The sequence below is a fragment of the Peromyscus californicus genome, unplaced genomic scaffold (assembly GCF_007827085.1).
Source record: "Peromyscus californicus insignis strain IS unplaced genomic scaffold, ASM782708v3 Scaffold_5__1_contigs__length_169319896, whole genome shotgun sequence".
NCBI lineage: Eukaryota > Metazoa > Chordata > Mammalia > Rodentia > Cricetidae > Peromyscus > Peromyscus californicus.
Window position 1 is genome coordinate 94,097,260 of NW_026294573.1, and position 15,214 is coordinate 94,112,473.

Here is a 15,214-nt window from a genome sequence, read left to right on the forward strand (position 1 = left end):
TTGCACACCAAATGTATACATCAACTTGGGCAAATTTCACATCTTTTGACTTTTCTAATGCTTGACACAGTACCTACATTTATGTAGGTCTTCTTTGGTTTCTTTCTTTTCATATATATATATATATATATCCTTTTTATAGATATTTGCGTTTGCATAAACTATGACTTTTCACCCTGTGTCTGGGGGTTTTTCTTTACAATTTTGACTTTAGCTCAAATAGTATAAAAGAACTTTCTAGAGCTCTTTGACTATGTCATGGTTCTGCACAGTGGATGTTTTCCCTGGCTACCATGAGCAGATAAGCCAAACTCTGCATGATGAGAGATGTCATGTGGCTGACTTTGTCACTGAGAAATTTTGGATTCCAGGGTATGTGTGTAGACCTCTATGGTTTCCAGACTTGGATTTTAGAAATATTGTATTTGTGCCAAGTTCACTATTTCACCAGTTTTGAATGCTAGTGGCTTTTTATTTCTAGTTCAAATTTCAAAAACAAACACAAAAAGCACAAGAGATTAAAACATTTTATTAATCATCCCAAAGTGGTTATAAATTACAAATTCAGATCACAGTAATAATATTAAAAGTGTTTTCAGCAGGACCATAAACTATACCTTAAGACAAAAACCAAATAGTAAACTGGTATGCTACACTGAAATCTCATGTTTAAAATATTACTTTGTCGAGAAAATTCACATACATGTTCATAGTCACACACATGTTAACAGAGCTACATGGTTTGCATTTAACAAACTCATGAACTAGTTTTCATGCTTTGAATAAACTGCCAGAAGGCTGTAAGAGCTTAGAGTTTTTAAAGTGTATGACAGAATACCTTATATGACGAAGCTTTCCTATATACCCCCTTCTGTGAAGGTACTCATAAGTAGAAGTTTGGATGACTACATGGGCCCTCAGGGAAATTCTATTCGGTTGGGTCCAGGAATTATAGTGACAAATTCTAGCCTAGGTAAGAGGGTACAGAAACAAATTTCTCAGAAAATTTATATTTGCTTACTAGTGCTATATGAAAGGTCTCAACACTGAATTGGTCTGTTTGTCTAAAATCAACTACAATTAGTATTTTGCTCTAAAGTGAAGTGATTTAAAACAGCATTACCTACCCTGTTGAGTCTTGTCTGGATTAGAAAAAAAATAAGTTTGTAGGCAGATGATTGACATGAGTATATTCTCATTCTCTCCCTCTCTCTCTATTCCTTCCTTTTCCTTCCCTCAATACAGGGTCTTACACAGTAGCCCAGGACGGGTTGAAACTCACTATGTAGCCCAGGCTGGCCTTGAACATGGTGATCCTTCTGCTCAGACTTCCGGTGCTTTGTACTGATCCAGGCCTCACACATGCTGGGCAAGAAGACTCCCCTAGCCCACTTGTCTATGCAGGGTGGGTAGTAAATGACTAAGCATTCCAAAGTATGCAGGGGCCACAGGCCATTTGTGGAAATTAGTCCTCTCCGTGCACCATATGGATCCTGGGATCCAACTCAAGTTGTCAGATTTGGTGACAAGTGCTTTTACCCGCTAAGCCATCTCATCAGTGCCCCGCCCCCATATTATTTCTAAGCAACTTTTGGCATGCCACCTTCTGAGTAAGGCAGTATATCCTCACCTGCAATTTCTGTGTCCTAGTTAAACTATATTGGACAAGAAAGAAACATTCCTCCTTAGTGTCTTTTGTCACCTCAGGCCTTCAGTGGGGATGGCACGAACACCCCAGAGCACATGTCACTGAGACACTGGAGTGATGTGTCATGGAGGCCACACTAAGAACTCATCTCAGAACTGCAGACAGCAGCAGACTAGAAATCACAGAAAGCTTGGATCTCGGCCTCAGCTCTTTTGCTCAGCTCACTCCTTCCTGGGATTACTCAGTGGCTGAGAAAATGAGGGCTAGAGTGAATGTTTCACTGAGTACACAGGGCCCACATTTCAGGGTCTGCAGCTAGGAAATCTGGGAAGCCTGCCCTCTAACTGCTCGGCTATTTGTAGGGATGCTCACTTGTGGTTACTAGCATTCTATCTCAGAGGGCAGATGTCAAAAACTGCAGCCAAGAGCACGGCATGTGCCCCATGCTTGGAGAAGTAGCTGGTTGTTTCAAACTGAGAAAGCATTGCTCCTCAGGGTCTCTCTGCAGATAACCTTGGTTACATAAGGTACCAACAAGTTACTACACTAGGTGTCTTCAAACAAGCCAGGCGATGGGACCAGAAAGTAGTCATATAGGAGAAGGACACTTGGCATATTCAGGGAGGAAAGGAAAAGGTACAGGTATCTGAGAAGGTACAGGTGGTGGGCACACCTAACCCAAGGTCTCTGGACACTCAGCAGAGTTCAGTTAAGAAGCACAGGCGTAACTGTGACTGAATCATGGGATCATTTTGAGATGCAGGCCTCACCTTCGAGTTCTGGGGGAAAGGCTTTCATTTTCTGCAAGATAGGATGGAACTTAAATACTAATACCAAACCAGAGGGAAGACAAGAAGTTTAGCTGTCCTCTGTGTAGGGAGGAATATAGAACCTCTGACCACAGGCCAAGACTGCCTGTATTCTGAACACTTCCAGACCTTGAACTCCAAAGATGGACACAGGTGAGGTAACTTGAACAGGAGTAGGCGAGATCTCCTGGCAGAAGATGGGAGCTCTCAAGAAATGTGATGAGAGTGAACTTACTTCTGGATACTGATACGAACAAACAGTTCTCTGCAGATAGGGTGGGTTTTTCTCAAGAACACTATTATAATCATTTTATTTCTGGGGCACAAAAAAAATGAAATTAGGGTTGGCTATCTAAAGCATGGATACATATTCTATGGAGTTATTTTCTAGGACAGAACTGTTTATGATCTATAATTTGTTTCCTGAAAATCTGAATATGACAGCTATGATGAGACTCAGTATTCCTACATGGAGGATGTATCCTCACAGACTGTGGTTTTTTCATCCATCAAAGAGTTTTCATGTGATTTTAAAATTTGGAAGTGGGTGGCTTTAAGTAATTTCCCCCAAGGTTGTTTTGTTTTTGTTTTTGTTTTTGAATTTCTGCCAGCTCATTCCCTCAGATATTCTGGTTTCCATTTTAGTAACTATAGTTCCACAGGGAAATCTGTCAAGCTGCCAGGGAGAGCATCCCTAAGCAGCAGAGAGTAGAGAATCTCTTCTCCCAGGCAGTATAAACTGTGTCAGACTGTCCTGCATATCTCACTTAGAGCACATCACTTAAGTACAGGTACAGAGATGGGTGCAGCTAGCCCAACCTACTCACGAGTGTATAATGAGAAGAAAAAGAATGTCAAGGGGTCCAGCAGGTGTAGCACTTGGTAGTAGGGAAGTCTGAGTCCTTGCATTATTACACTCAGCAGAAGGAAAATCTAGAGATGGACACAGGTTTTAAAAGCAGTGATCTGGAATGAGGAAGAGTTATCAGATTCACATTAACCCTCCATTATGGAAACCTGAAGTAATATTGGATAGAACAACAGTCATATCTCTATACTAAATCAATTAAGAGTGTAGGCTATCGATTAAAGAAATAGAGCTACGGTTCATAAATAAATAAATGGTATATTTAGAAAACTCAGAGGTATATCTACTAGTATTTAGTGTCAACATTCAAATTAAGGGTAGAAGAGTTATAAGTTCAGAACATAGAAAAATAACCATGAATAACTCCTATTTTTTAAGTCTAACAGCGATTGAGAATGAAATGAGCAAAGTAAGCTCTGTGAAATCACAACTTTTGGGCAGCATGACTGAGTGACTTATCAAGAACTACTGCAGGTCAGTGACCATGTTCCTATGACGTCAGACATTTAAGCATCACATAGGCATCAACTTCTCACTTCAAATATGAAGAAAAGAGGATACATCTTGACAAGACTTGAAATGGGCTCTCATGTTCCTTTATAAATCGCCCTGTGCTTTAAGTCAACTGTGGATCGCATTGCTTGTAACATGAGTCTGCCACTGTCTTTCTCTGTGTGACACAAAGTCTAATCACTCATAAAATACTAACTCATATTCCACAACCTTAAAGGGGCACTAACACAGCAGCTTAAGTCCTGAGGGCTGGCAGGAAGGACTTATTCCTAACGAATGTACCCTTCCTTAGCTTTGTCTGATAAGCTCACTTTCCAGTATAAACATTATTTAATGTTTTAAGAATCATAAAATACATCACAGTGCACATCAGCTCTTCAGAAGGTGGGGGAGACTCCCTTAACAGAAAATTGGACATGACAAGCAAGAGGCAGGCATTTGCTCATTCATCTCTGCCTGACCACCAGAACCCAGTGTTTTACCTGGTGTATAAAAGCCTCAGTAAATGCTGAATGGCAGAGCTGATTAGATGGCCCACGAGTTAGAACATTTCTGTCTTCAAACTTTTCACTTATCTTCTTTGGCTCTCACATGTTTTAAACAGTTACCCGCCTTCTTTTTGGGAAATGTCCCTCCTTAACTTTGTATTCTCAGTACAGCTGGATAACCTCATCCCACTCAGAAATAGGCCAGACACCATTGGGCTGCACATTTGGTGGCGAGCTCTTCCAGTCCCATGTCTTGACAGGAATCGTCCAGGTCTTACCATAGTTGGCTTCAATGTAGTCAACTGTTTCACAGGGCACATGGACATTCATGTCTACAAACTCGGTCCAGCACAGTGTGAACTTGGGAAACAGGTACCTGCAGTAAAACAAGGACAAGCAGGGAGCATCAGGCCATGTACCTCAACTGCCAGGCCTTCCTAGTGAAGGACAGCCCTTTCCTGTCAAGCAGATTTATTCTTTATCTGCTCAGCACCCCTTTCTCCTTTGGGGTTTACACCCTGGTCTTCCTCTTCTATTCTGCTTCCATCTGAAGGAGAGCTAATCCCATCCATAAGCTCCAGTGGAGAAAAAAAATACAAACCAACCAATCTAAACCTAACCCAGGCCTGGTTAGTAAGTTACAGGGAATGATTGCTTCAGAGATGGGAACACACCAAAATTAGGCAAAATCAAAGCCAGCCCCTGGGACTGTGTTGAGAAACCTGAGGAAATACGTGTCACAACAATGTTTCCACAAGATCGAGAAAATGGTTATTTTCTTTTCTTGTACAATCTCGTGTTCCAAGGCAAATGGATTAATTCCTCCAGCATGTCTGAGGTTTTTCCTCTGCTCTATATGCGATAATAACTGTACTTTCTACCTCTCTTTACTCTTAAATTTTAAAGAACATTTCCAAACCTCTTGGGAAGGGAAGGAATGAGGATCAGGAGTTCAAGTCCAGCTTCAGTCATATAGTGAATTCTGGGGCAGTCTAGTCTACTAAGACTCTGTCTCAAAAAATAAAACATTGAAATAGATCCTTCCATAAACTATATAACAAAGGAAAGTAAAAAGCAGCAGGCCTGTTTACAGTTACATAGCTCTATATTCTGTGTTGGATTCTCAATGAGAAATTTTTTCATCATAACTCGGAAGAACTTTCAGTATTTAATGAGGAAATGGCAATAATAGGGATCAAGAATTTAATATACTAGAGAATTACAGAGAGAGTAGAGAACTGGGGAAAAGGGATCTGATTGTATTTGATTAACATGTTTTACCACCAAGTGAACCCAAGAATGGATTTTGTTCCTGAATATCTTGTTTTACCACGAAGCAAACATGAAACCACACATGAAAGTGTATCTGAATATTCTAAAAAAGCCAACAAGTCTGCTACAAAAGGCAGTGGGTACTGGCAGTTAGTGGACAGTCCCAGCTGGCATCTATGAATAGACAGCCACAGAAAACCTCATAGCTGAGATACAAACAAGACACTGCTTCGACACACCATCTGCTGGTCTCAGTTTTGCCCTGTACACTCATGTCCACAGAATGACTTATTTTGTCATGAGAAATAGCTATCCTTCATCAGCCTCCACGCCCCACAATCACCTGCTGGTCAGCAGAATGTCCACCTGTCCCATACTATCAGGTTGACACTATGAACCAGAATTGAGGCAGACACCATCTCCCTAGTAACAGCAACCAGAAAGCATCTGCCTTAATATTAGCCTTTAGTCTCATCAAAGAGCTGAGAGTGAAAAATAACAGCTTCAGGATACACGTGGTAGAATACTACAGGCTACAAAAGAATGCTTGGAACAGTGAAGGAAAATCTAAGAGCAAACCCCAAACACGTAGAGAAACAATGTGAAAACGATACAAAAACAATGCAACTCTAATGTTGTTCCTAACCAAATCCCCAGACTCTCTGCTTCTCATTTCTGTACTCATTTTCAATCTATTCTACAGAAGAGTATCTTGGCTTCCCAGGAGAACAGGAAAGATAATCACAAAACGTGATAAGTAATTGTAAAGTCAGACCATGCAGAGGAAGGAGGCAGCAAGTCACACACAACAGCACATGCTTGGACTTTGCCTGGGTTACCAGTAAATAATGACTGATACTAAATCTCTCATTGTTGCCTGGATTTAAAGCTATGATTCAATCTGGCAGAACAGTCTGTACTTTAAAGCTTTGGGAAGAGATCCAAAATCTGAACAGATTTAAATTTAGAGCAAGGCACCCTAAATTAGGATACAAATTCAAAAGATCTTACTATGGCAAAAAATTCTCCCATCTGTTTTCTAACTTGGACCACTTCACTTCATTCCACTTTGGCTAAAACAGCAGTTACAACACTTGCTAGCTTGAACAGTGAACTAGAGTAGTAGGATAGTTTTATTTTCTTCCCCAAATTTGAAAGCCAATAAAGCCACTTTGGGGTGGTTAGAATAATTTTGTCAGCTTAGTTGTACAATCTTTGAACATAATTGCCAAATGAGAAGTATTCCCAGCACTCTAGAACAGTGTGTCTCCTGGTGCTAATAGAGGAGGCTAAGTGAGACAGAGGCCATCAACTACAACCGACCTGACCTTTCCAAATCTAAGTCTGCACCAAACACTGCAGTCCCACGAGCACAGCCGAAGACCCCCTGAATTCCTCATAAACACAGTTTATTCCCATTAGCACCTCACTTTTTCTGAACCTCCCATTTTATCTGATATTCCAGGGCCTAAACACTAGCATCCCGTTAAATAGGAGCAGTCAACACAGGATGCTGCTTCTGACTGTAATGGAAATGTGGTGGTATTGTGTTCCCCAAAATATGTGCACCCTAATAAACTTATCTGGAGTCAGAGAACAGAACAACCACTAGATACAGAGGATAGAAAATGGTGGCACTCACGCCTTTAATCCTAGCAATCCAGAGGCAGAAATTCTCTGGATCTGTGTGAGTCAAGGCCACACTGGAAACAGCCAAGTATGGTGACACACGCCTTTAATCCCAGGGAGTGATGGCAGCAAGCAGAAAGGTATATAAGGTGTGAGGACCAGAAACTAGAACCATTTTTGGCTGGTAAAGCATTCAGGCTTTCGAGAAGCAGTTCAGCTGAGATTCATTTTGATAAGAACTCAGAGGCTTCCAGTCTGAGGAAACAGGATCAGCTGAGGAACTGGCAAGGTGAGGTAGCTGTGGCTTGTTCTGCTTCTCTGGTCTTCCAGCATTCACCCCAATACCTGGCTTCAGGTTTGATTTTATTAATAAAAAGTTTTAAGATTCCTGCTACATGGAAAAGCTTCTGAGTTTCACCATTAAACATGAAGCTCCCTCAAGGTTTTCATTATCTTCCCTTCATCAAATCAAGGAAATCCCATATTCCTTTTAATTCAGTTTCCTGGAAGATCTTTGCTGGTGGGGACTTATGTTTTTATGTCATCAACTCAATCACCTCCTCCCCTCCCTCCTGTGGCAGCACTGGAGATGGAAAAGGAGGCTGTGCACAGGAAGTGCTCCCTTCACTCCGTTAGGTAGAGTCAGACTATGCACATGCCTTATGAAACTATTCTTTTAGCATGTTTCCACCTGTGTTCACTGTGCCGTTTCCCTCTTAAAAATATGCTGGGGGACTCCATGTGCAGGCTTGCTGAGTCTCATGCAGTGAGTGACTCAGCTGCTCTCTTCCTGGTTTAGAAACAGGCTCTGTCCCCTGCAGGTAACTTATGTGTGTAGGTATGATGGACAATTTACTCTTTGTAAACCATGTAGGTCTTGGTAACTTCTAGAAGGGGACCTCAAAGGAATGATCAAGTTTCACAATGACCATAATTACAATGTGAAATTCAGTAACCTAACAATATCAATTACTGCTGGTAACTATCAATAAAAATTTAATAACTTTTTGGGATGACAATCTGGCAACATATATTATAACCATATTAATTTATTTCTCCATCCATATTCATTAATTCAAGAGCTACTAAGTGAGCTTGGGGCTTCGCTCCAGGGGATACTACATAATAAATGGGACATAATTGCTTAATAGACATTAAACTTCATGTATGATATGTAACATGACCCTACTTCTTTATGCTTTATTTTTTTTTACTAATATACTTTAGTTAATGTACATATTAACACAGTCCATTCATACAGCATGCACTAATCACATTTAGACCCCTTTTCACACTATTAGTGTATAATCACTATTCCACATTTATGACATATTTTTTTAGTTTAGAAATGTTATTTATTCATAAAAGTTTAACTTAGATTATTTTCTAAAAGTTTAAGTGTTTGCTTCAACTTAAAATCATGTCAGGGTTAGTTCTACTGCCACATAACTTCATCAGTTACAAGCAGATGCAAACAAATCTGCTTTTGTACAACAAAAAATAGAACATTATAGTTTTTAATGAAGTTAATTGAAGCACAGTAGGTGGCTTAAGGCTCACAGGGAATCAGTAGCTTAAAAAATAATGGAAATGGGTTTTCACAATGCCAGTCATCAGCAGTATATTTAAAGGTCAGAAGTCATCTTCATACATATTATTTCTATGGTATCACTTAAGTCACTAGTTGTAATGACTTAAGAAACAAGTAATCCTCCTTTATAGTCCTGGAATATGGACTATCATATTCTAGACAGTGGCAAAAACTAAAGGCACTCCAAAATTTAAAGTGGATAAATGTACAAGAATATTTTGCTGATTAAATATTTTCTTATGAAATGTAAGCTATTGTATATTCTGTTTATTAAATAAGCTATTATATTATGTTTGTGAGTAAAATGGAGAAACAGGTGAAAAATAACTGCCTCAAAAGTTAAGTTGGAAAATTTTAAAATTAAAAATTGGAATAATCAGAATAGTAAAGCAATTACATAAATCTATCATTAGACTCTCTCCATATTCCTCCCAAAGCTACCTAACCAACTCTGCTATTTTAAACCATGCTTCCTTGTTGTGTTTTGACAAGAACCTCAACTATATATTGTACACAGTTCTGTAATTGTGCTTCTTGCTTACAGAATATGCTGTAACTATTTTATGGTCAAGATTATGATCACAATGAGAGCAGAAACTAAAATACATTTCTACCAGTATTCTTAGTATGGAGCAAAAATAAAGTAATAACTAAAAAATGAAATGAAGTAATAAATTACATACAGTTACATTGGATTGGAGTGTAGTCTACAAAGGATGAGTCAAAACTCCTTGAAGATCTATCCAAAGAGCAAAGACAATACAAGGACCTAATACTACTTACCAAATAAATAAAAGATCACCTGTTATGGGACATTTGATCACAGTGTCAACCCTGAGTTTGTGTTAATAAAACCTGGAGTCAAGAGATGAAACTAGCAACTAATTAACAGGAAGTAGCCATATAGAGCTAGAGGGAGTCTGGAGAACGGATAGACACACACAGGAAGTAGTAGGGAGGGATTTTGAGTCTGGTGGTCTTTTTGGCTGGGGACAGCAGAAGGGAAGTTCTCTTGGTGGGTCGCTAGCTAAGGAGGAAGGTCAGCTGGTTGCTTCTCAGCCTCTCTGAGCTAGCAGGTTTTCACCCCAGTATCTGACTCCTGAGTCTTTATTTGTAAAATAGATCTACAGAGACTTAGTTCGGCAGAGGTGGGTCCAGCAGGATGCATAAGTCCCACTGGACCACAGCCTGAGCAGCAGGCAGTGATTGTGGAACCAGTCAGTAGCTGAAGCAGCAGCAGATTCAGGTGCAGCCGCTGTGCCGATGCTTAAAACAATTCCCTTGGGGAGAAAGCAGTAGCTGTATTACCTCAACAGTGTTTTCATGAAGGGAGGATTAAGAATATGAGAGTGAGCTTGGTGACACCAACAGTATACAGAAAAGAAAAGTGGGCTCTTACTGGAAAGTAGGAAGAAGGTCTGTGAAATGCCATTTTCAAAGGACCACACAGTCACGGCAATTGTCAACTCAGAGCAGCTGTGCTACTGGCACCAGGCTATTATTAGTGAGGCCTACTCATTAGTCAGCTATGAACAGGGAAGGGAAATCACAGGGCCCAACCATTTAAAGAGTCTGGGTAATGGGGAAACATAGTATGCAGTTGTGTACCCATCAGAGAGTCCACCGGGTTCTCATTGGCATGGTCACACAGAGGGCCATAGGCCCTAGTTAAATCTCTGCAGGACTCTACACAAAAGTCATGAATATGGGAAAGCTGTAGGGAAGGGGGGCTGACAGACAGGGGTGGAAACTAAGACAGTAACCAGAGAGTGTTAAGCTGGGGAGAGAGTAACCAGAATGCATTATATACATGTATGAAATTGTCAAAGAACAAAATTTATTTTAAATGGAGGGGGAAGAGAAGAGGAGAACATGAGCTCTAAAATGACACAGCCTAGCTCTGGGTCTCAGCTCTGTGTTATTCTCCATTAGATAAAGGCAGCAGTATTCAAATCTCCATTACAAAGTTCCCAAGAGGGTTAAAGAAAAAGGTGCACATAAAAATGTGGCATAGTAGCTGCATACACTAAGTATCCCATAAACAGTAGCTCCCATGGTTAGCTCTAAAACACCTAGCTTCTATTCATACATTGATTCAGATGAAGAATGCAAAGAAATCCAATCAAATAGCTGTAGGAACTGAGAAGTTGTGAAATAAAAAGTTCTTTCATTTGTTTTGAGGACCCTCCATATTTCCGTAGTGACTGGACCAATTTCCAGTGCCACCAGCAGTGTATCAGCATGCCTGTCCGTGGCCAGCCCCGACCTGCTGAAGGGTTCTTGGAGGGAGGAGAGAGGAATGAGGAAGTATTAGATAGAAATACAGTCAGAGACTATGAGAGGGACAGAGACACAGGATTGCTTCAGGAGGGCTGTGGGTCAACACCCAGCCGCCTGAGGTTTGATCTAATGGGTTTCTTATATACTAGCAAGGGGAGAGGCAAGAGACCTCCCCCTTTCAAGATCAAAGTGCAAAACATCTGATGACCACACCCCTGGCCAAATCATTCTACTATGCAATCCTGCTGGGTAAAGCAAGCTCAGATTCTCTGATCTTAAGTAAGGCCTTACTAGGGAGCCTCTGTGGGCACCCACACATTCCCTTTTGCCTGCATCCTTGCCAGCATTCTGTTTTCCTAATGATAGTCATTCTGACAGGTGAGATGGAATAACAATGTTTTAATTTACACTTTTTGGTATCTATCAGTCATTTGTACTTCATCTTTTGAGACCTGTCTTTTCATTTCATTCGCCCATTGACTGACTGAGTTGTTTGGGTTTTGGTATTTAGCTTATTGAATTCTTAATATATTGTAAATATTCTGTCCCAAGTACAGAAGCAAAGTTTTTTCTTCTTCTCATTCTATCGGCTATTACTCAACAGTTTGTTTATTCAAAGCTTTTACACTTCATGCAGTTCTACTGTTATCAAGTCTTGGATTTGGAGCTGCTTCTATACAAACCCTTTCTGGGTATACACTCAAAGGACTCTCAGTAAAACACACTGCACAAACACCTGCACATTATGTTCACTGCAGCATTACCCTTAATTGCCAAGCTATGGACTCAGACTTAATGTCTGACAACAGTTGAACAGATAAAGAGTTGTGGTATATGCACACATAATGGAGTTTCTGATAACAGTTGAATAGATAAAGAGTTGTGATGTATATATACACACATAATGGAGTTTCATTCAGTCATAAAGAAACATGAAATTGTGTCCTTTACTGGAAAATGGCCAAGTAGAGATCATCATATGAAGTGAAATTAACCAGACTCATGAAGACAAATTAACATATTAACCCTCATTTGTGGATCCTAAATTCTATATGGGCACATAAAATTTATAGATGTGTGTGGTAGTTTGAATGTAATCGGTCCCCATAAATCATAAGGAGTGGTACTATTAGGAGGTCTGGCTTTGTTGGAGAGTATGGCCTTGCTGGAGGAAGTGTGTCACTGTAGGGGCAGACTTTGAGGTTTCCTATGCTCACGATATTGCTCAGTGTCTCAGTCGACTTCCTGTTGCCTAAAAGATGTAGAACTCTTAGCTGCTTCACCAGTACAGTGTCTGCCTACATGCCTACATGCTCCCCACCATGATGATAATGGACTGAATCTCTGAAACTGTAATTGAGCCACCCCGGGAAATGTTTTCCTTCGTAAGAGTTGCCATGGTCATGGTGTCTCTTCACAGCAAGAGAAACCCTAACTAAGACACTGTGTGAAAAATGATTAGAAGCAGGACTGAGAGAAGGAAGGGGACTAAGGGGTAAAGGAAAAAGAGGAGGTTATGGAGCATACCAAAGTACCCATGTTTGAAACAAAAGGCCTTTATGAAACCCATTACTATGTACCATAATATATGGCAATTAAAAACTTAAAAAGGAAAAACTTCCCACATGAAGGTTGGGCTCAGACAGCTTTACCTGTATACTCCACTGAATATGTTAGAAAGCAATAATGCTAATTATGTACAAACTCTGTAAGAAAATTAAACAGATTATCCCCTCCCTTATACTACCCCTCAGGAAAAAAAAAACAAAAACTTCTTATATTGTCATCACTTTTTATTACTGGTGATCTGGACTCTATAGATGAAAAGCAAATATGAAAAACACAGACAACTTTTGAAAATGAAGCAGATACAGAACATATATCTTTAAAAGATATAACAGCAGAACAATGAAAGACTAATGGGAACTAAGAAATAAAAGACTGAATGATACCCAGGAAGAAAATGCTCACCAAGGGGGTAACTACTCAAGTCAGTATGTGTTGAAGGTGCTGTGATCTGTGCTAGTCCAGCACCTGATGAATAACAGCAGTAGTAGAGACAATCTAGAAGTGGGAATAGAAGCAGTATTTAACAGTGACACATACTTATAGGGTGCCAGGCACTGTTCTAATACTTCACACAGATCAACTAATTTACGCTATTAACTCAAATGTTTAGGCCAGGGTCAAACCAGTCTGAGGTGAAATCATGGCACTGTTATTAATGGTCCATGGCCTTAGATAGTCACTGACCATCAGTGTGTTTTAGCTTCCCCAAGCCTGAGCTGGTCATTAGAAGACATAATCCAAAGAGCGATATAGGATTCTCTAATACTCTATTAAGGGGAGTGTACCTAGCAGACACACTGGTCATGATATCTTTACAGTTGCTGTTAACAGTAAAATTATTATTAAATCTTAGAATCCAAGGTATCAGTCAGAAAGCATAAATGGGAAGAGATGCTTTTCCATGGAGCGCCCATCCTTAAAAAAGTTAAGCATAAAAAAAAAAAAAGGTAAGCATTCTATAGTTTTAGGGTTTTCTCAGCATGAACCACACATGGTTTAAAAAACACTATTATGAAATTTAAAAAAACCCTCACACTAGTTTCAAGTTTCAGGTCCTCCCTTTTAGAGATGGCCTTTTGATCAATCCTGTATTTCCTTAAAGTGAATGGAGTTGACAATGGCATGTGGCTGGGGAGTCTCCCAAAGAAATGGCTCCACACAGCCTTCCCCTGTTCTTTTCCCTGCCTCTAAGGTCACAGTAACAGGAGAGAAAATCTGGGGTGCACACCATCTGTTCAGACCGTTCCCTCACTGCTCATTTCTCCTGTTCCTCAGAGAACTTCACACTTGGCCAACACTGCTACTAGAAAGGGAAATGGGAGGAAACCAAAGTTGTCTCTACCATAAATGTGGCAGCTGATTGAACACTGCTTGTGAAGACTGTGTTTTCAGATCACATCCTGAGAAGAAAAATTCACCTTTGATAGCAAATTTAAGACAAAAGACTGACACTTTTACAGGACTTCTCAAAACCCAGATGTAGCAATTTCATACCGCGCTGATCAGACGGTATCGAAATTTCTCACAAGACTATGAAAGGCATCATTTTCCTACTGTTACTATAGTGGCATTAACACAAGCTAAGAGCATTCAGGAAATCTTGAATCCCTTCAAATCCTTTTTCCATAACAACATTTTCAGTCCTTAAAACAAGGCTGCATGACAATGTCTAGTATTATTTCCACTTGGAAGTGGAGGAACCATATGCAGAGAAGTTAAATAGAAAATTGATGAAGGAAACAGTACTTGTCACATGTACAGTTGGGATTTAAAAGCTGGCTCTATGACCTTAATTTCTGTGGTATGCTATCTTATAAAGAAAAAACTCATTATACACTAACTTTGCAGTTTCTATCATATTTTGAAATATAAGCTCTAAACATTGTGAAAACACTCCCACTCACTTAACTACAACTGAACCTCAATAAGAAAGTTCCTCCATAAGATCAGGCTGTAGGCAAACCTCTAGAGCATTTTCTTAATTAGTGACTATGAGGGTAGGGCCATGCTCAATGTAGGTGGGGCCTTCCCTGGGCAGGAGGTTCTGTGTTTTGTGAGAAAGCAGGCTACCTGTAAATGGCCTTTATTATGCTTAGGTATGTCCCTAGTATCCCTGACATCTCCAATATTCTTATCATAAAGGGGCATTGGATTTGTCAAAGGCTTTTTCAGCATCTAATGAGATGATCATGTGGTTTTCTTCTTTCAGTTTGTTTATATGGTAGATTACATTGGCAGATTTTCGTATGTTGAACCTTCCTTGCATCTCTGGGATGAAACCTACTTGATTATAGTGGATGATCTTTTTGATGTGCTCTTGGATTTGGTTTGTTTGAATTTTACTGAGTATTTTTGCACCTGTGTTCACAAGGGAGACTGGTGTGTAATTCTCTTTCTTTGTTGAGTCTTTGTATGGACACACTGAACCTGACAGAAGAAACAGTGGGGAACTGCCTTGACTGCACTGGCACAGGAGACAAACTTCTGAACAGAACACCAAAAGCGCAAGCACTAAGATCAACAATTAATGAAAAGTTTCTGTAAAGC

General features: G+C 40.0%; 1 protein-coding gene across 1 annotated transcript in view; it reads right to left on the reverse strand.

The window, feature by feature from the left end:
• Positions 1-511: 511 nt before the first annotated feature.
• LOC128097023 (ribitol-5-phosphate transferase FKTN-like) overlaps positions 512-15,214 on the reverse strand; it is a 34,762-nt gene continuing 20,059 nt past the window's right edge. The window contains exon 6 of the mRNA XM_052717219.1: positions 512-4,702. Coding sequence (XP_052573179.1) covers positions 4,489-4,702 — 214 coding nt within the window. The 3' untranslated portion in view covers positions 512-4,488. The remainder of the gene's footprint in view (positions 4,703-15,214) is intronic.